The sequence below is a fragment of the Anneissia japonica genome, unplaced genomic scaffold (genome assembly GCF_011630105.1).
Source record: "Anneissia japonica isolate Jap-2015-1 unplaced genomic scaffold, ASM1163010v1 scaffold3934_len446420_cov169, whole genome shotgun sequence".
Classification (NCBI taxonomy): Eukaryota; Metazoa; Echinodermata; class Crinoidea; order Comatulida; family Comatulidae; genus Anneissia; species Anneissia japonica.
The window spans coordinates 148,388-169,406 of NW_022723069.1; the positions used below are offsets into that span (position 1 = coordinate 148,388).

The window sequence follows — 21,019 nt, forward strand, 5'->3', positions numbered from 1 at the left end:
CATAATGTAAAAATTGAGCTGTTGTGGTTGGTGTTCTTAAATTCTTGCTTTCAAATCTCAGATCTGGCCAATCAAGTCCTACACACCATTTGTCTTTTTCCCGAGAAATAACAACTCTGCTTTCTACCGTGATCTTCCATAGATCTAGGTTATAAATTCCATTCAGAAATTGCTTGATTCTGTAAGTATGTCAGTCCGACCGCCATCATATTAGCACACATTGTTTTGGAATATTGCCAATGCTCAACGCCATGTTGGGGGGGGGGGAGAGAGTGTGACCGTATTGTTAAAAGATATTATAACACTACACTAAAAGTGACCACCCAGGGGTGTCCCAAATGAGGGGTTCTACTGTACACAGTACTGTAGGTTGTACCAAGACCTTGACAAAATACATTCATCATGCAAATATGGTTTTTCATGTACGGTCAACAATAAAGCGCATGATATTGTGCGCAGAAAATTCACATAAAATTTTCTATCACGCACACTAATTACGAAGACTTCAAACGGAGTAACACTACTCGCATTGGATGTTTTAGCACAGGAAAATCAGCCTGATTATTCTTTGAAGGCACTTGCTTGGTTAAACTTACTACATGGTCACCATTTTCTAATATACAGTAGGCCCAAGGCAATTCAACAACATGGCTCGCATCTTGTGCGTACAGTCCTTTAATATTTACTGTGGCAATCTGATGCTATTTGCGAGTACAGCCATTAATATTAGTCAGAAGCACAGCATACATTTTATAGTGTCAGTTATTTACTAAACTATTAATTAATTAATAATTAATTAACTATTAATTAATTATTATTAATTTGTGGTACTTTGCAATGTCTGTTTAACACCTGATTTCTTTTGACGAGGAGCTAGTTAATTGTTCCTATAAATTACAAGTTGATTCGTGAAAATGGATCAACAAGTTGAAAAGTTATATAGCAATTTAAAATTTACGATTTTTATAAAAATTAATGTTCTTATATAAATTTAAACTGTCATTTTGACAATGTTGGACTAAGGTGAACAAACCGAACATGTGACCAGGAGCTAGTTAAGTGTTCCTATAAATTACCAGTTGATTCGCAAAAATGGATCAACAAGTTGAAAAGTTATATAGCAATTTATAATTTACGATTTTTATAAAAATTAATGTTCTTATATAAATTTAAACTGTCATTTTGACAATGCTGGACTAAGGTGAACAAACCGAACATGTGAAGTGAATCTCATGAATCACACTACACCACAACATCAGTAAAATTAATGTAATATTAATGAATATAATTTCAGTCTAATGTTATTGAAAAATATCATTAGGCCTTTGTAATCACCACAAGATGCTCTATTATCATAGTAATTAACACGGGATTGGGTAATTTGTTACATGCTAATGGTTAATTATGGTTTGGTTGCTACGGTTTTTGTGATGATCAAGTTGACTGTTAAATTCATTCAAGCGTGTAGGAGTGCACGACAAACAGAATGTTGTTGCCAAAGTTATACACTTTATGTCCCGAGATGTGTGTCCTGTTATTGAATGCCTTGGTAGGCCCTACTTAATACAATATTTAATTATTTTCAGTACAATGTCCTATTTCATACAGATCTTACTGTATAGCAGTAAAAAGTAATTAATCTATCACTTTCTCCATAAATAATTCATTGCTTAATATTTTAAATTAAAATTGTAATCAATCAACATGTAAGTTTTGGAGTTTACATTACTGTACATTGTAAATAATTATAAATTCTTTTAATATGCAGAATCATGAATTCAATACTTAGTACAATGTATAATTTTTTTAATTTATACATTGTACGAAGATATGAAAATGTTCCCTAAAAAGAGAAACTTGAATTTGAGTTGAATAGCTTAATTATAATTAGGCTGACTTCATCTGCTACCACCAATAACAGAATTCACTTATATAGTGCACATTATATTGAGCCAAATTGTTATCAGACTACCAAACTGAAAAAAGTGGGTAGATAATGACTTTGGTAAATTACAACTTTATATGAATTAAGAAGGCTTCCATGAAAAATTTATTCTTCTAAGAAAATGTGATTACAGTGAAATTAGACGGAACTGAAAGGCAGCAAGTTGAGTAGCATTAATCAATAACTCATCATCCACTTTAGGTGAAAAATAGCTAGGAAAAAAAAAGTTTACTAATTCATAGTAAAAATTCAGTAAACCCAGAACTTCAAGAAAGTACATCGTACATTATTTATGATTATATATAGATTTCCAGCCAAGTCTCAATCAACTATTGTCACACTTCTCTATACTGATTTTTTTTTTAATTATTAGATCATCTCATCTCTCAACAAAGGCCTGATCAGTTCTGTTATTTCCAAACTCTAAAATTTGAATCCTGATATTTCATATAAATTGAGATGGTATATAGCCTGTTTTCCACTAGGTGAATTTATTCGCGCGAATCAAAGGCGTCGGTTCTGTTCCAGAGTTCTGATTGGTTGCGCATAGACAATTTAAGGGTGGCTGAGTGTTAACATTGGTAAACTCTAAATAATAAGAGTGGATATTAAGGATGGAAACGTGGTTTAATAAGTGTCGGTGGAGGCCCACGAAATCAGCTAGACTGGGTGGAAAACTTCAAGGCTTCGTGGCCCTGCCCAACATAACTATATTCAAGATCAAGATAATTTTATTGTCCAAAAGGAAATTACATTTATATAATTACATCGCAAGAATTAATAAAAACATCCAGCATAAAATATACAGCATATAAATATAAAGTGTTAACTCAATCCCTATTGAGTTTAAAGTTTCTGTCCACCAATTTGGGTTCACACCTGGAGCACAAACATTTTTAGGGACAGCATGCCCCAATTATATTACAGCTTTTAATAATAAAGATAATGGTCAACTTATAGGGTGAATACTATGGAGACCTCTATGGCTAAACATAAACATGAAAAGATTAAACAGACCAAGAAAGTAATACTTAATCTAACCCGAAAGACATGCTAATCCTACTACTTAAACTAATCATGGTTGGCCACTGACTCCAAGAACCTCATCCGATCTTTTGAGCTATGATTGGAATGAATTTCTATTGTATTCAATAGATAGCAAAAAAAAACCATAACTATTACAGTAGTATTTATATATTTGTAAATGTAAAAAACAATGGTGTACCTTATGTATCCATTCGTATTCACCGAACTTAGAATCAAAAGTTCCCTTCTGTAAGGACCGTAACTTGAGAGTGAACTTTGGCCCCAGTTGCTGCAGTCCAACTCTCTTGCCATCTTTGAAGATATATCTGAAATAGAGTGATCAAATCATTAAGACATAAAAATACAAAAGATTTTATTTTATTGATTTTGTACAAAGATTTAAAAAAAAACAGTTGGCAAATGCTGTACATAACAATTTTTTATTGACTCTTTACATGTATATTGCTTGTTAAAAATACAATTAATGTATTGTCTCTAATAAACTTTCATTACATTACCATACCAGGGCAGGCAGCCTAGGGAAATCCTCCCGCGTAGACAGCCGTATATAATAACCGTTAAATTTTCCAACCGTGTGGGTTTCAACAATAAAAGATAATAATGATTAAATATTATTTTAAAATTATTCAAATACTGTAAATGACAACAAAAACTGAAAGAATTATGAAAGTTAAAGAGTGTATTAAAGAGAACCATGAAAAGAATGTTATTAAAGATGTCCCCTAAAAATGGCAAAAATCATAAAAATAATTTAACCCTTTGAACCCTGAATTATTTACATTTTGCGGCACCCTTACCCTGAGTTATTTGGACAAAATATGCTTTTTTTATTACAATCGTCACCACCACCTCCTAGGCCTTGTACCATTACCATAGCCATCCATGACCCTGACGCACAACTATCATCACTGCCACTGGCACTAGCACCACTATTGTGATCGGCTTAGCCTAGGGCTAGAAACTATACTGTTTAAATCACTTTCACTTTCCAAATCACTTCCTGGATAATCGTCATCATCAATATTTTCTTGGGAGTCATAAAGTATCAATTGTAAAGCACCGTTGGCATATTGTCAAATTATTCAATATAAATTTGTTTTTTCAAAAAAAAATCCACACGTACGAGAGGCTGTCATAACGACTTGGGAATGATGATGTCACAAAATTACGTCATATTACTCATACTGGTCAGGCAAAGCCGGTATGCCGGCCTTTAGGGTTATTGCAGCGTAAGCGCGCGGCCGTTTTTTCCGGACTACAGGGTTCAATGGGTTAAAAATTAGCTTGATTATTTTGCAGTAACATACAAATTATAAACTTGAGTATATAAATTATTGTATCAAAAAAATGTGTAGCCTGATTTTTATACTGAATAATGATAAAAATAATAAAAACAATTAACAGTGAATGCAACAGGCAAGGTTTAGGGAATACATTTTTTATCCGAGTAAAAATTCATATCACATCAAAAAATCAAGGTCAAATCATTCAGAATCATGGTCTGTCTTTTTCTGTTTATTTTGCTTTTCTTTTTTTTTTTTTTTTTCTTTTGTGAGTTGCCAAGATTTGAACCAATGAAACTTAAATATGAGACTACTAGCTACACATACCTATGGTGTCTGAAGAAAATAAAATCACGCTGGTTGTGAAATGTGACTGCACGCCGTCCAACAAATTCCGGATCGTGAGGGAAAAGCGATGCTATCAGTCTGCCTACAGTGTGGCCGAGCCTTGTGTTGAAATTGTTCAGTACTAACTCAGGCTTATGGTCTGTCGGTGTACTAAAATTCTGCGAAATATGAAGTTGGCCGATGGTAGATGTAATACAGAATAAATTAAAAACAGAAAAATAAACTTGAAGCAAAAGAATAAGATAAACAAACATCAACAACACACGCATGATCACTGTATTCTACATTTTAACAGTAATATTGTGATTGAATATGATAATACTTATTCAATCAATTATTGTAATTTGATATTAAACAAGTTGAAGTTACAGTATGTAAAACAACGATTATGATTGAAAAAATATATAATAAAGCTGATTGTATATTTTAAAATATAATTTTCTTGTTTCTTCAACAAAAATAAAACAAGGTATTATTTTTTTGTTAAAAATATAAATAGCAAAAGAAAACTCTACTGTAATATTCATTACCAAACAATTTCAAAAATGTTAGTTAGTAGTAGCAGATCAAAGGTTTGGATCTACAGAATGTAACAAAAATACATACTAATTATTTATTAAACATATATGATAATAATGACCATAATATTAATAACTACAAATTATTAATAATAAAAAACAATGACAACAATACAAGCCATTATGATTCAATAATCAAAAACCATATTGATTCGATCCTAAACAGAAAATGAATATATTATAAAGTTAAAAATATTGAATCACAAAGGCTTTTACCATTTTCTTCATCTGTCTATAATAATTATATAGTTAAATATATAGTTTTTGTAATTAAGTCCTTTTTGTTAAAATTTCCTTATATTTTCCTTTTCATTTTATCACTTTTGTATTTTTTATGTTATAACTGGACCACAACGAAAACCAGTGCATTTGCATTGAGCTTGCCATCCAGTATAAAGAAAGTTGAATAAATAAATAAATAAATAAAAAACTCGATAGATATCAGATAAAATTATTACCTTTATTTCTTTCCTAAGTTTCAAACTCGTTAGCTTGAAGTGTGCAGTGGGTCCATTTGGTAAATGACACAGCAGAAGGCCAGCTAAAGCTGCGTTAAGGTCAACAAGAAGTTCAACTGTGCCAATCTTAAATATTAGATACTGATACAGAATTGTAGAGTATGTTTCCATGTTTAAATATAACACTGCAACATAATGATAATAATGATAATAATAATAATAATAATAAAGCCTTATATAGCGCATAACACAAGAAAGCCTTTATGCGCTTTACTAATGCTGCAAAGAAAACTAATAACGAAAAATGGCATAAATGGCAGAAGAATCATTTCCACTGCTCTGTTCTCCAGCACTGTGAAGCCCTGAAGTTAGGGGCTCGCTGGAACAGTATTCACTGGAGCTCTAGTAAAAATGATATCTAGCTAGCCTATCCTACAATTTAATAAATAAGATGTGAGCGCAATATTGCTGAGTGGCTAAACAGCTAAATCAGATTTTTAAGGGAGTTCTTGAAAATTTCAACTGAAATTGAATTTTTTATGTGCTTAGGAAGGTCATTCAATAAATACGTAGATGAAAACGTGAATGATCGGTTGCCATAATTAACAGTGTTACATTTAGGAACTGTGAGTTTATTTTGAGTGGAAGATCTTAATTGCCTTGGAGGGGAGCAAAGTGTAATCAGTTCACATGGCCTTTGTGTAGTCAGTAGTAGTAGTATCTTGAAGATAATTCTCTGATGTACAGCCAATGAATGTATTTGAGGACTGGTGTAATATGTGCATAAGATGTTGTTCTTGCAGTAATGCATGCAGCAGTATTCTGTATCACTTGTAATTTTGCAATACCAGATTTTGGTAATCCGTATAAGATGGAGTTACACGAATCCAGCCTTGATGTTATACAAGCATGGACCAATCTTTCAGTACTCTTGTTTTCAAGGTATTAACATTGCATATTATGATACCAAACATCTTGGTGAACACTTTCATTTTATTCTTACCTTTCTATTATCTTAATTATTAAACTTTATGTTTATTGTATCTATTTATATTATTTTATTAATTTATTCATTATATTTCGTTTATCCATTGCTCATTCCTCCAGTGTTGGTGTCTCAGTGCATGCAGCCCTAAATGAACAGGATGACACACTATCTTTGACCTTCAAAAGAAAGCTAGAGAAATTCCACTTTGATGATATAAATAGCTTTTAAAAATTATATTATATAGCTGATATGGGTGCTATATTATATTCTGGTTTATTTATTCAATCATCATAGCATAATAAATTGAATTGAGATGATTAATTACAAAATCAGAAACTATACAAATACAAAATCCTATAAATTATTATTTTTGCACACAAAACATTTCATATAACACTTAACTACTGTAAAAAGTTTCAATTACATATTCAAATATTAATAATTTTTTTTTTATTATTTTATTTTTCTCTATATTGTAATGTTAGAAAAGGATACTTGGGATTCCTTTATCTTCATTCAATATGATGATATCGGTGTAGTCTCTTGCTTTGCACTGCGGGATAATCTTCTTAAGGGCTAGACCTCGCCTGTAGTACACATCTGTGTTTGGTATACATTCTTTCAACTGCATACAAAGCTTCATAGTTCTCTGGAAAAAAATAGAAAATAAACATTTAAATTCAGTAAAATAGAGACGCATAGTAGCTCCTGATCCAATGATTGTTTAGGTAAGTTATACACTGACCACATAGCTGGTGTAATTTAATAACAAAACTATGAACTGAGTGTTTTGGGTTCAAATCATGCTAGGAGCTCATTTTCAACCATCAATTTGTTTTACTTGCATTATAATAAAGCTACCTTCATTATTCAAAATGAATTCCCCACTTTGAATAAATGCTTCCCTCAAATAAATGCCCACCACTGTAAACAAATCTAACATTTTCAACACATCTTATTAATGTTCTACCACAGTGGAATTACATTTTTTCTAACCTGGTTGGAATCAATAACTTTTCTTTATGATCATGCAACAACACATTTCGACAGTAATCATGCGTTGCAGTTCCACATTTACAGTGAAATTAAGGGGCGTTTATTTGAGGATGTTAATTAGAATGTTTCATATATGATTCTAATGAAAAAAGTATTTTACAAATCTAAAAGAGAAAGGTAAATGTGCAGTATTTTTGGTTTAAAAAATTGGATATAGCACAAGTAATGTTTTTAATGGCAATTCAATAATAAAAATGAATTTCATACTGTTTTCCGTCATCACTTCAGACTTCAAGGTTGCATATCATGTTGCTAAATAACAGCAACTGCAAGATCACACATTTTTGACATAGCCTTGCAATATTCAGTAATCAGGTGTACAAGCCTACATTACACATTTTCCCATAAATATCAAGGACATTCATTGAAATTTTATCAGCTGGACTGGCGGAGCATTGACTGAGACTACTTTTTTTTAAAGGAGAAAAATCTAAAAAAAATTAAGTCTATCTAATGTCGTATAATTTTAATAAAACATATTCCAGAGACATAAAGCTTAATTTTGTATATGTTAAATCTTGGATTTAGTTATCATACGAATCACAAGAATAAGTTCATGATAAGAGCATGTGTATACTGCAGAATCTAGGTCAAAATTACTTTTAAACAAAGTCCATTAATAAGAGTGCTATCAGTCACTGGTCATCTTTCAAAGCGTAGGACCAATTACCAACTCCCTGATAGGTTGGATGTTTAGTTAGAATGCAAACTCGTGATGAACCTAATAACACATTCCATTTTTAGAGAAGAATTTTAACACATTCCATTTTAAAAAGGAATTCCACCACCAAAGCATAGAGTACTGTATATCTGTGTATACATACTAAAAATATAAGAAGCAACTGTTCATCACCTGGATGTGAAATGTACTTAAAAAAACAGTGAGCGGTCAACCAAACATCAATGGCCACTAAAAGTCTATTCACAATGTCACTTTATGTGACGAAATATTGTGGACATATCATACATATATATATATATATATATATATATATACTGTCTCTTATACACATCTAGATGTGTATTGTTCATGGGGTACCTAAATCAAGGTGGGATATGCTAAATAAGCAAGCCTTTGACCCTTAATTTAATTATTTTTGTTGATAGAATGGACGACTTTTAAAAGCAGGAGCGACAGATGTAACAAGCGTTAGAAATCATATTTGTATACCAAATTCCAAAAATCAATACACAGGCAATAGAGGGCGCTATGAAGAACAAGTGTAAAAATCATGTGGTTTTTAAAAAGTGAGAATATGTGTCTCCAAGTGACATAAAAACTGACTGTTATGGCCACACAAGACATAACATCACATTGTGCATTTGAGACAGGCTTCATTGCACATTGGTACAAAGTGTCGTTATAAATAAATTATTATTATCATTATACACCAAGAAAGATAAAAGCCATTCCTCTGAACACAAAAATCAATGCACAAAGACTCGTGCTAATTATCATGTGTTGTCTACTTTATCTAGCACAGAAATGACATGGGACACAAGCCAAATTTACACAGAAATGCATTGGCACAGATGTATTAAATAAAGCAGAGAAAAAATATTATTGTTCCTTGAAAGAAATTTGTCTTGTGTTATCAGATATTAAACACCAAGACACAGCCATACTTTAAATAAATGAAGAACTACAGTACTGTCTTAGTAGTTCCGTGTTATACAGCATTTCTAGATTCCTATTCAGAAATCAAATACCAGAAATTCATTTTACGACACTTACTGATCTCGGACGGTCTGAAGTTGTGATCAGAATCTTGGGTTCCGTCAACCGATTGAAATAGGAGGCCATCTCATCCTGTGCCTCATCTTTCATAACCTACGAAAAAAACAATGGGTAAAGTGACATGCAGTGTTGTTCGGGATTCTAAGTATATGAGCAGTTAATATTTAATACAGTACTTTACAAATGAATATACTGCTTTCGAGTTTTACTTCAGTTGCTCCTTTTTATGCTGGCGACCAACAAAGTTTTATTTGCGGGTCATTAGAAAAATTATATATCCAGGGCGGGACTTAGTGGAAAGGTCAATCGATGGCTGAACTTCCCCTTTTCCAATTTAATTGCACTCCCATTAATAACATTTTTTAACAATTTTTTTTTTGGTAATTATTAGTCTCATGCGGTCTTCAATTCTGAAAATTCTTTCTCACTTTATATCTGGCTGGCAGCTGGATTCCTTACTAACGTACCATAAAGTACAGTAGAACCTCATTTTTACGTACCCCAGTTATACGAACCCTCTGTTTTACGTACGCCGAAAACCCCGAAAATATTCAAAACAAACCGCCCTTTTGAGAGCAACCATAAGTAAAAAGAATATAACAATAAACTATAACAATAAACAAACCATAATGCAACGTATTTTCATTAAACAGCAACGTTGATTGAGTCTAATACCGGGTTGTTATAATCTAAAACCACGTGAACTGAGTGAGATGAACAACTACCGATGGTGCTCAAAATTATTACTTTCCTCCTTAGCTTCGTGGAAGAACTCGTCTGGTCGAATTTTCTACACGAAGCTGAGTAGACATAGTTTCGTACACGAACGCTGATTGGTTGGCTCGCCCAGTGCATATTACATGGTTGCTGTTTCACGTACACGAACGCTAATTGGTTGGCTCGCCCAGTGCAGCGCACATGGGTTTAGTTTGTCTCAACATGCCCAGACAACACCACATCTCTGTTGTTTAGAATAGGCATGAAGGGGAATTCCCAAGTTATACCTTTGTCGTATAGGTAATCTTACAATATTTTCATGTTCTTTATTTTAGTTAAATAAAAGATATAAAGTGATGAATTAATACACTAGACACATGGTTTTATTTGAACACTTTATTATGACATCGTAAAGTGATGAATAAGAACACTAAACACATGGCTTTATTCGTAGGCCTAGATCTAGCCTAGGTATCACCGTTCGTTCGTACATACGTTTATTTAGCGTTACGTACGTATTAGGTCAAAGGTTACCACAAATTTAACCCAACCTCTATTTTACGAATACCCCGATTTACGTACGCCCTCTGGTCCCGTACCGTACGTAAAATCGAGGTTCTACTGTACTAACATTTCCATTCTGGATAGGTTCACACTGAAGCCTAAATATTCAGATCAGGAGCTAACTGTTAGCCTGATCCATTAGCACACGTGTGAGAACGCCCAATCGGTTACCAGGAAGTGGATACACAAGTTGATTTTATTTCGATCACTAACCAATCAGATGTACGCATTCCAATTTCCTATTGGCTAGTGATCCCACCGTCATCTTCTTGATGGGGATTTTCGTGTATGAACACAACAGTGAGCACGTACGTATTGTTATTAATCTGGATCCTACTAACGTTTATATGGTGTAGTGTGAACACAGTGTATGTGCTCCATACAGACTAACTTCAACAGCAAAGCTGAGCGCGTATGTACTGAAACTATTAATCTGGATCTTAGTACAGTAAAACGTCCATTTTACGAAAGTTGATTTTACGAATAGTCGATTTTACGAATGGTCTTTTGTCATCACCGATCAATTAATTACCGTTAAAAAAAGTCCAATTGCGCACGTTTTACAAAGTCATAATGTATATTTTTTTTGATAAAATCAAGTTTGTTATATTTATTTATTATTAGTTCGATCTTTTCTTCCATTTTGGTATAATAATCATTATATTAATGTAATAAACCTAACCAGAACAACGCAACTACCAACGCAGATTGAGCGCACATGTTTACAATGACGAACGAGAGTGTTGGGGTCACCAACTTATTGACATCGTGAATGATATGATCGCAAAATGCATGTAAACAATACAATCCGGCGATCTAACAACTACAAAGAACACGATAGAAAGAGCCATAAATAAAACATACAGATGTTTAAATAAGAGTTAAAATAACATTTTGTTAAGTGGAAGAATGACAGCGATTAAAGTAATTTGGTTTTTATCAAAGGTAAATTCAGCTAGGCTCTATGCGTAATGGACAACGCTGCTGCACTGTCGGTTCATGCTAGGCCTGGCCGCCGTCAGCCTATCGGCGTTTAATGGCAGGCGATAACTAGGCCTACTCTAGGTATTGGAAACTGACACCCGATGATCTAGTTAATCTGTGCTCCAGCCATACAGACTACACTTCTCTTACCTCTTCATCTGTCGGGTCGACCATGGTTTCATCATACACCCGCATACTCTCAATTGTCTTTGGCACTTGCTTTGGTGGTGCCTAAAATGGAATACAAGTTCAATGAAAAATGTATTAAAGATCTGACAATATCAAATGCAGTGAATATTATTCAGTATTCAATTTGTTTTGTGCTTTTTTTTTTTTTAAATTAAGCAGATATCCCATGCTCATAGATAAATAAAAGCACACAGAAAACAAAGACAAAAGACAATGATTGACCAAAAGTATTTGCAATCCAGTCAACTGGTTTTCAAGATATTACTTAGTTTGAGAAACTTTTCAAAGTACTTTAAATAATGTATTCAATTTGCTAGGCAGCTAGCTGAATTGCATCAAATATGGAAAAATATATAAATGTCAACTAAAATATGACTGGTATTCAGTTTACGTTAAAAAAAAAGTAATCAATTTTGGTTCAGTGTACAAAAGGATATTGAAATCAAGTACCTAATGAAAACTGATGAAGTCTTTCAATCATAATAAATTTGATGATGCACAATAGAATTTATATAAAACACTATTACTGTACAATTACATAAACTTAATAAAATGCAAAACAGAAATATTAAACAATATACTTCAAAACTACATCTTGTTGATAAAATGCACAACAGTAATATTGGTCGAGTTCCTAGTCCACATTTCAAGCGCCCTGAGCATCTTACATTAGAAGGATATGTGTGCTATATAAAACTACACTATTATTATTATTATTATTATTATTAAATAAATTAGAAATCAAAGAATCGTATTTAAAACAACATAAAGTACAATGGGGAATGACTTGGAATACCGCTCACAAAACAAGTAATAGAGAACAAAGCATTCTCCAAGCTTGGTCCAGTATTGTGGAAAATTACCAACCTTTACAAAATGTACCAAATGTTCAATTGTTCAAGAAATATCTTAAAATGCAATTGTTCCAAAATGACTAAAGGTAAACAGGCAAGTTCTGATAATTTTCTAGCCTTATTCCCAATCTGTGACCTTATATGCAAATTATCGGTGTCTGTTTTATTTATATTTGTTATGCTTTAAGCTATAGTTAACGTTATCACGTAATTGTAACTTTTAAATCATGCTACTTCATTTTGATGTAAAGCGCTTTGTCACTTTAAGTTAAAAGTGCTACACAAGTCAATATTATTACATGTAACAACTATGTTTTGAATTATATTTCTAGATCGTTACAGTATTACTATCATTATTAAACAGCTACTTAAAACTTATGTAAAAAAAAACCCAACAATCATGACAAAAAAAATTATAAATGGATAAAGTTGAAATAATAATGTAGCAAAAAAAAAATTTTTAACTTGGAAAAATATAAATTTAAAATATTAGGTTTTTTTTATACAGTATTGGAGCAATACAATTCTTCAAGTTTTTTGTAAGTTAAGGGGAAAAATGTTTGTGTTGATGGTTTTCTGGAGACAGAATGTGTGTTGGAGTTTATAACAAGGCAATGTCCTGAAAATGGCATACTTACAGTAAATACTGTACTTAAACTACCATCACAGTCATGCGTTACTCTTGTTTTGTGCAAGATTTCCATCAATGCAGTTATTAACAAAGTTCTTACCTTGTCACCTAGCATTTTGGCTTCTTTTCTCTTAAGTTTTTTCTGCTTAATTTCCCGCTAAAAATAAAAAGAATTTTACAATTTTATGAAAACATGAATTCATTAAAAAAATTATTTCAGTTTTTTTTCAAATGGAGCCTGTATGTACACTGATGTAAATTAAGAGGATGAAAGTGGTTTAGAAAAGAGGATGGACATGGGTCAAGAATTTTAAATTATTTGGTTTGATCAGGGATATGTATAAAAAAATAAAACCTTCTCCCTGGGTTGATAATATTGTGTAAGGCTACCAAGCATTGTTGTTGTTGTTGCAGTCAATTAACCCTCGCTTGTACGAATTGTAGACCAAGGCCTAGGCCTAGGCTTTAGGCCTAGTAGTTAGTGGAGTCACAAAATCACAATTTCTAAATTCTAATTATGTAGGCATAGGCTTACTGTAAATATATATTTATTTATTCCTAGCTAGGACCTAGCAAAGTCTATATACTTCTATCATCAAGCATAGGCAAGCTCATAGATGTTGCCTAGACCTAGCTAGGCCTAGGCCTATCTTTGTCATCTAGGCCTACAGGCTACGCAGTCCTCGTTAAGCCAAATGTGAGAGGGCGAGCCAGGCATTTTGTCGTCGCGTAGCAGCCTAGCCTAGGCTAGCTCATACATACATTTCTGCCAGGCCTAGGCTAGGCCTAGCAGATTAAAACGATAAAGGTGGTCATAATCACCTTCCTTCTTTCTGCCTTCATTTGTTTATATATTTCCATTCTTCTTTTCTTATTCTTTATGCTCGATATATTTGGCGCTGGAATACCGCTGTCAACCATAGGCTTCTTTTCCCCATCTTGTTGATGTTCGGACGACGTACACATGGTTTCAGCCATCTTTTACTTAAAAATATCAATGTAGGCGTGACTTCTCTGAACATCTGTCAATCATTCTGGAAAATCATTTCATTTATTTGATCTCTTAATAATATTCAAACTTTAATTCCTGCATTGTGTGACAAATTATTTAATAATAATTTTACTGCATAAAAAAATATTCAATTAACCACAGATTTTGATATGAGGCTAAAAAAAATCGGTCACAAATTGAGCTAATAATGGTAAAAGATTAATCAACGGAAAAAGAAAAGAACAATGAAACGGGCATGTTTTGACGAAGATCGTCTGTATAACCACCTATAACCTTTAAAAAACGTGCCTAGATTTCCAGATCACTATTTTACGTACCATTTGTTTTTTATAACAGTGGAATTTTAATATCTATGACGCATTTATATAATAAAAAAGGTTGACCAATTACAGAAAGAAAAACAAATTATCGGCCACGTGAGTTTTCATCCTGAAGGCCTGTTTATACTTGCAACGATAACGATAAAACGATAAAAAGCTAAAAAGCAATTGTTCATATAAAAAATAAAAGCGATAACAGAAATTTTTACACTGGGACGATTCGATAACGAATTATCGTGTACACGATAACAAAATGTGTTGACAAATCAATTCAAATGACGTCATAATCATGGAGAAACGACAAAATCGTTGTTACGGACTACTACGATTTTCTCGTTTTTTCATGATTATGATGTCATTTGAAGTGATTTGTCACAATATTTCCTTATCGTGTATACGACAAATCTTTATCGAATCATTCTAGTATAAAAACTTTCATTAGCTTTTTAGCTTTTTATCGTTATCGTTATAGGGTGCACGCAATAAACAGGCCTTTATGCTATGAGAAAATATTTTAAGCATCCTTTGCTATCTCGCAATATCAGTCAAAGTCAGTTATTCATCCTAACCGAAGCGGCTAGGATGAAACCTTTTTAATGTATAAATGAATTACAAGGGGTTTTTGACGAAAAAATTGGTAGTTTTTAATAGGACACATATATTTGAACATTTAAAAGCCGGGGGGGGGGGAATAGAGGTTACCCCTCCTTCCCTTGTGTTTATATTCAAAATCTGTAGGGCCCTATCTTCTTGAGTTTTCAGTTTACTGCCACAGAGGTGTCTAAGAAAACTCTTACAATACTCGGGTTTTCTTTTCTCCAGAGCCTGGCTAAATTTTGCTAAATTTCACACTCCACAACAAGGGTTATAGCCTACATGCATTTAATATAATGTTCTCACTCATCGTGTATTAGTAATTGTTGTTTTTTTTTTTGTTTTTTTTTTTTGTTTTTTTTTTCAATTTCATGTGATTTCAGAGATTTTTATTTTTGTATTCCTGTCTTTTTTGTTTTTTTTTTCAATTTCATGTGATTTCAGAGATTTTTATTTTTGTATACCCCTATTTTTTTTATACCCCTTGTTATAGGCCTATATATTTCGCTCTACTGCAGTATTTTCATGCTTTTAATCAGATTAATTAAGTTTTTACTGACTTTGCTATTGTTGCACATCTTTTACGATTGTGCCTCTGGTATAAAAGAAAAGGAATAAAATTACTTACTTACCATAATCAACAACCGCTATTATAGGCCTATATTATTTGTGATAGCAATTGCGATGTTGGTAAATTTCAGTGCCGCATTATAATTTAAGTCCATGATGAAATGTATTAAAAGCTGCTGTAATTTGTAAATATCTGTCTGCCGCCCTCTAATTTACAAGCCATCCTTTTTCAATCATTTTCTTTTCTTTTCTACTATATAGTAAGCAATTCAGTGATGGTGAATTGTGCTTGTAGATTTCTGATCAGGCGCCATGTTCAAATAAGTACTGTCTACAAATCTTATCGAAGATGTCGTCACCAAAAATTAAATTGTCATTATAATAATAATGTAAATATTTTTTCGATCGACTCTAATGTCTTGTTAAATGTGAACAAACAGACTACTAGTGTAGAAAACTTTGTTCCGACACAACATTGACTCAATTAAGTGATGAATGTTTTATCTTTGACAGTGGCTGTAATTATCAAGGGTGCTCATGTTTGTTTATTCTTAATTGATTAAAAGTAAAGATTTGTTTTACGTAAAATAAGGCTATACGCACTGCTAGGCCTACTACCAGAACAAAAAAAATTGAGCCCTCTCGGTATTTCCCTAGCCAATTTGCTTTAGAGAAAGATTATTCGTAAATAGTTAAATTTTCATTCCTCAAACTCAAGTCACACCCTTTCCTATCACGTGTGACCTTCTGAACCTCTTGGTCCAGCAAACAGTTGAACCTAACATGAATAATTGATAAAATAGATTATACCTACTTCACGTATGAGATTATACCACCACATTTAATTAATATACTGTACTCGAACCGCCAAAGCGACATTGGTGGTGATAAGGAAATTAAGCAAACAACTGGCTTTCCTTAGTTAAATTTTAATGAAACACGGTAATGAGTCGATTTATCTTTGATATTGAATATACATAAACCACGTATTGTTGGATCATGCTGGGTTATAACGATGGCCGTTACCGCTAGTGTTAGCAAAATTTCGCCTTAATTTATGCTAAGTTTTTGAATATATTAATAATAATAATAATTATTATTATTATTAATGATAATAATAATAATAATAATAACAATAATAATAATAATAATAATAATAATATAATAATAATAATAATAATAATAATAATAATAATAATAGATGCATGAATGATTGAATGAATGGATAGAAAGATGGATGAGTAAAAGAATATTATGCATACTTGAATGAATGTCTTAATGAATGAATGAATGTATGAACGAACGAACGGAACAAAAGAACCAATGAATTATTGAACGAAAGGACAAATGAATGAATGAATGAACGAAGAAAGAACCGAATAAATGAATAAACGAACGAACGAACGAGCGAGGGGACGAACGAATAAATGATGGATAGATGAATGAATAAATGGATGTCGAATGTGTGTGCTGATGAATGGATTAATGTATGAATCAAACACTGAATAAAGGAACGATTGCTCTGCTGGTGCAAGGAACTGTTGCCGCCGCTGATAATGATAAAGATGATGAAGATGATGATGATGATGATGATGATGATGATGATGATGATGATGATGATGATGATGATGATGATGATGATGATGATGATTAAATAGATGATACCATACATACATGCCTTAATAAATGCCAATTTAATGAAATGATCACTTTTTCAAAGGTTAATATCATTATATCAATATCATAAGAGAACTTTAAAATGCTTGGTGGATATCACATATTCAAAGTTATAAACATTTGCAAGTACACGGAGGTGAAAGAATGACATAAACAGTCAATGACAGGTAAACAAAATTGAAGATTATATACTTTTTATGTATTTCTTTCATGAATTGAGATTCGACTTAGTGTAACATATGTTTTCGGTTCGATGTTACTGTTTGTATTATTTTAAAGACAGAGAAAATGACATATGGTCTCTAACTGATATGGATTCGTATATCTATACATTCCGCATGAGACTGTAACATTCGACGTCTGTAAAAGACACAATGGGTTATGTTGTCCTGGTAATAGTAGCCATATGCGGAGCAACCGACTGTAAGTATTGTGACTGATGGTTATTGTTATTAACAAGTTTCTAAGGTCTTGCTTTACGACCGTACTGATTTGTGTGAAGTCATGCATAATACAGTAAAACTTCCGAATATTTGTTGCTCTTAAATTCGAATTTATTTTACTAATTGTAACTGCTCGGATTTGGGCTGTATTAATGAGTTTACACAAACCAGTACGGTCACAAAGCAAGACCTTAGACTGTTTGAGAAACTCAGCAAGGAGGTTGAAAAAGCGGCAGACGCAGACATAACATTAGCTAAAAATTGCAGAACATTCGGCGTTTTACCTAAATTTATAGCATAATATTATTATTAACATTATAGATATTTTATTATTCTAATTATTATTATTATTATAATTATAATGTTACGATACTGAAACTCTTTTATTGTAATTATTTTTGACATTATTATTGTTAATGTTATTGGTACTGGGGCTGCGGTGAAAAATGGGGAGTCGGGAATCGAAATGGGAATCGAGGTAATATAAAGTCTTATAACTAATTGACTGTATTTCTTTTCTTGAAAATTTGGTGTGTGTCTAAATTTTTTTGGGAGATTTTTCCTAGGGTTCCGCACTCCTCTTCACCCAAAACCCTATTAAAGACACCTCTGGTTGTGCGTATAAACGGGGAGGAACCTGAAATAAATGATTGCTTACTAAAAATGACTGCGTCACCAAAAATTAAATTGTCATTAAAATAATAATGTAAATATTTTTCGATCGACATTAATGTCTTGTTAAACGTGAACTAAGCAGACTACTAGTGTAGAAAACTTTGTTAGACACAACATTGACTCAAATTAAGTTAATTTCTTGAAAATTTGGTGTGTGTCTAAATTTTTGGGAGAGTTTTCCTAGGGTTCCGCACTCCTCTTCACCCAAAACCCTATTAAAGACACCTCTGGTTGTGCGTATAAACGGCGAGGAACCTGAAATAAATGACTGCTTACTAAAATGAATAATATATCATTTAAGTGATCCTATTTCTATTTATACTGTATACTAAAACTGATTTACTAACTTTGTAACATGTTTTATTTCAGTTGGTAAAGTGTTCGCATCTGATGATATCGTTTGCTACCCGCAAATAGGGTGTATAGACAATGGACCCCCATTCTTCGACCCACTACTTCGACCTATAGGTAATCTTCCGAGTACTCGCGCCGAAGTCGGCACAGAATTTCTGTTGAATACAAGATCGAATCCAATAACTCCTCAGTTTCTGGATACGAACGATATTTCCACCATAACATCTTCCACGTTTGATCCATTGAAAGAAACGAAGATTGTCTGTCATGGCTACACCGAGAGCGCGTATGCTGCCTGGATGATTGAAATGGTCGCTGAGTTGGTTAACAATGATGACTTTAATATCATTAGAATAAATTGGCATAAAGGGGCCACCGCGATATATGGCCAGTCCACTACCAATACGAGAGTTGTTGCTGCTGAAGCATCGTATCTCCTTGATGTACTGAAGGTAAATAATAAATGAACACAAAACTAATAATTCTAACTGATTGACTGACTGACTGACTGACTGACTGGTTAAACAAACTTAATGGTGACTAGTCAATGACTAACTAAACTGACTGACTGAAAGACTGACTGATTAACTGTCTATTAAATGACTGACTAAACTAAAGGCCGTACGACGCAGCCCGACGCGATTCATCGTCGGGGACAGCCTTCGTGAGAAATATTAAACATGTTTAATATTCTACAACAAGACTGCACCCCCCCCCCCCGACGCAAACCATCGCGTCCGCGTTTAACTCACACAGACCCCCCGACGCAAACCATCGCGTCTGCGTTTAACTCACACAGACCCGACGCGGAAAAAAACAAGTCGCGTCGAGCTGCGTCGTACGACGCTGTCTGAGTTGGCCTTAACTGACTGAAATACATACCGGTACTGACTAATTAAATACTGACTAACTTACTGACAAGTTCATGACTGATTAAACTGAATAGTTAAATTTCTGACTAAACTGACCAGGAAAAGAAGGGACCTGCTAAGTAACATTATTAGGATGATACATGTTTCAACTCTTATTACAGTTAAATGTACATTAAAAGTTGATTTTTGCTAATCTATAAATATATATATATATGGGAGAAGTAATTCATTCAATCATCTTTTATTTCTGAATTTAGTGCCCATACAAAAGAATAACAGCTAAACTTATAAAACACAAAATAGAAAAATATAAATACGAAAATAAACGAAGGTAGAAAATCTGACTTGCTACCACTTGGCAATACTGAAAATACAAGACTAATTCAAGAAGTACACCAAGTTCAGGAATTCATTTTAATGTTCGGCAATGTTCCACTGATGACACATTTTAGAATTGGAAAGAGCATTATTCTTAATGGCTAAAATGATGGAATTAGAGCGTAAGTAGAGTAATATAAACTTAATCTAAAAGGTATCTGTAATAAAGACAATTAATGAATTCAGATTCACAAAAGTCAGCTTTAAACATAACAGCGGTGAGTGGATTTATTTTCTACAGTTAAATTATATATATATTTTGAACTTGTAGTCTCTCTACGGATACAGCGCGGACAAAGTACACATGATCGGACATAGCTTAGGGTCGCATATTGCCGGTTATGTAGGGGCAAGTCAGCAGAACCCAAAGCTTAAACGTATAACGGGGCTTGATCCTGCTGGGCCTTATTTCGAGGATACAGACATCGTTGTCCGGCTTGATCCTAGTGATGCCACGTTTGTTGATGCTATCCACACGGACACTGACCCTCTCTATACAACCGGTAATAACATCAATAATTTTATTTTTATTATTATTCTCATCGTTGTTGTCGTCGTCATCATCATCATCATCGTTAGCATCATTATCATCGTCAGCATCATCATCAGCACCATTGTCAACATCTACATCATCAATCATTATCACTATCTACATCATCAATCATTATCAGTATAATCACTATCCTCAATAATAATATTATTATTATTATTATTATTATTATTATTATTATTATTATATTATTA

The 21,019-nt window shown here is 32.9% G+C and overlaps 2 protein-coding genes across 2 annotated transcripts in view; one reads left to right on the forward strand and one right to left on the reverse strand.

The window, feature by feature from the left end:
- The window catches only part of LOC117112094 (ribosome production factor 1-like), a 33,626-nt gene extending 19,226 nt beyond the window's left edge, over positions 1–14,400 (reverse strand). The window contains exons 1-8 of the mRNA XM_033255144.1: positions 14,203–14,400; positions 13,481–13,537; positions 11,857–11,937; positions 9,439–9,534; positions 7,143–7,296; positions 5,660–5,742; positions 4,603–4,781; positions 3,171–3,297 (exon numbers count right to left, since the gene is read on the reverse strand). Coding sequence (XP_033111035.1) covers positions 3,171–3,297; positions 4,603–4,781; positions 5,660–5,742; positions 7,143–7,296; positions 9,439–9,534; positions 11,857–11,937; positions 13,481–13,537; positions 14,203–14,358 — 933 coding nt within the window. The 5' untranslated portion in view covers positions 14,359–14,400. The remainder of the gene's footprint in view (positions 1–3,170; positions 3,298–4,602; positions 4,782–5,659; positions 5,743–7,142; positions 7,297–9,438; positions 9,535–11,856; positions 11,938–13,480; positions 13,538–14,202) is intronic.
- Positions 14,401–17,832: 3,432 nt separating this feature from the next.
- LOC117112093 (pancreatic triacylglycerol lipase-like) overlaps positions 17,833–21,019 on the forward strand; it is a 7,804-nt gene continuing 4,617 nt past the window's right edge. Inside the window, exons 1-3 of the mRNA XM_033255143.1 lie at positions 17,833–17,976; positions 19,041–19,477; positions 20,547–20,778. Coding sequence (XP_033111034.1) covers positions 17,928–17,976; positions 19,041–19,477; positions 20,547–20,778 — 718 coding nt within the window. The 5' untranslated portion in view covers positions 17,833–17,927. The remainder of the gene's footprint in view (positions 17,977–19,040; positions 19,478–20,546; positions 20,779–21,019) is intronic.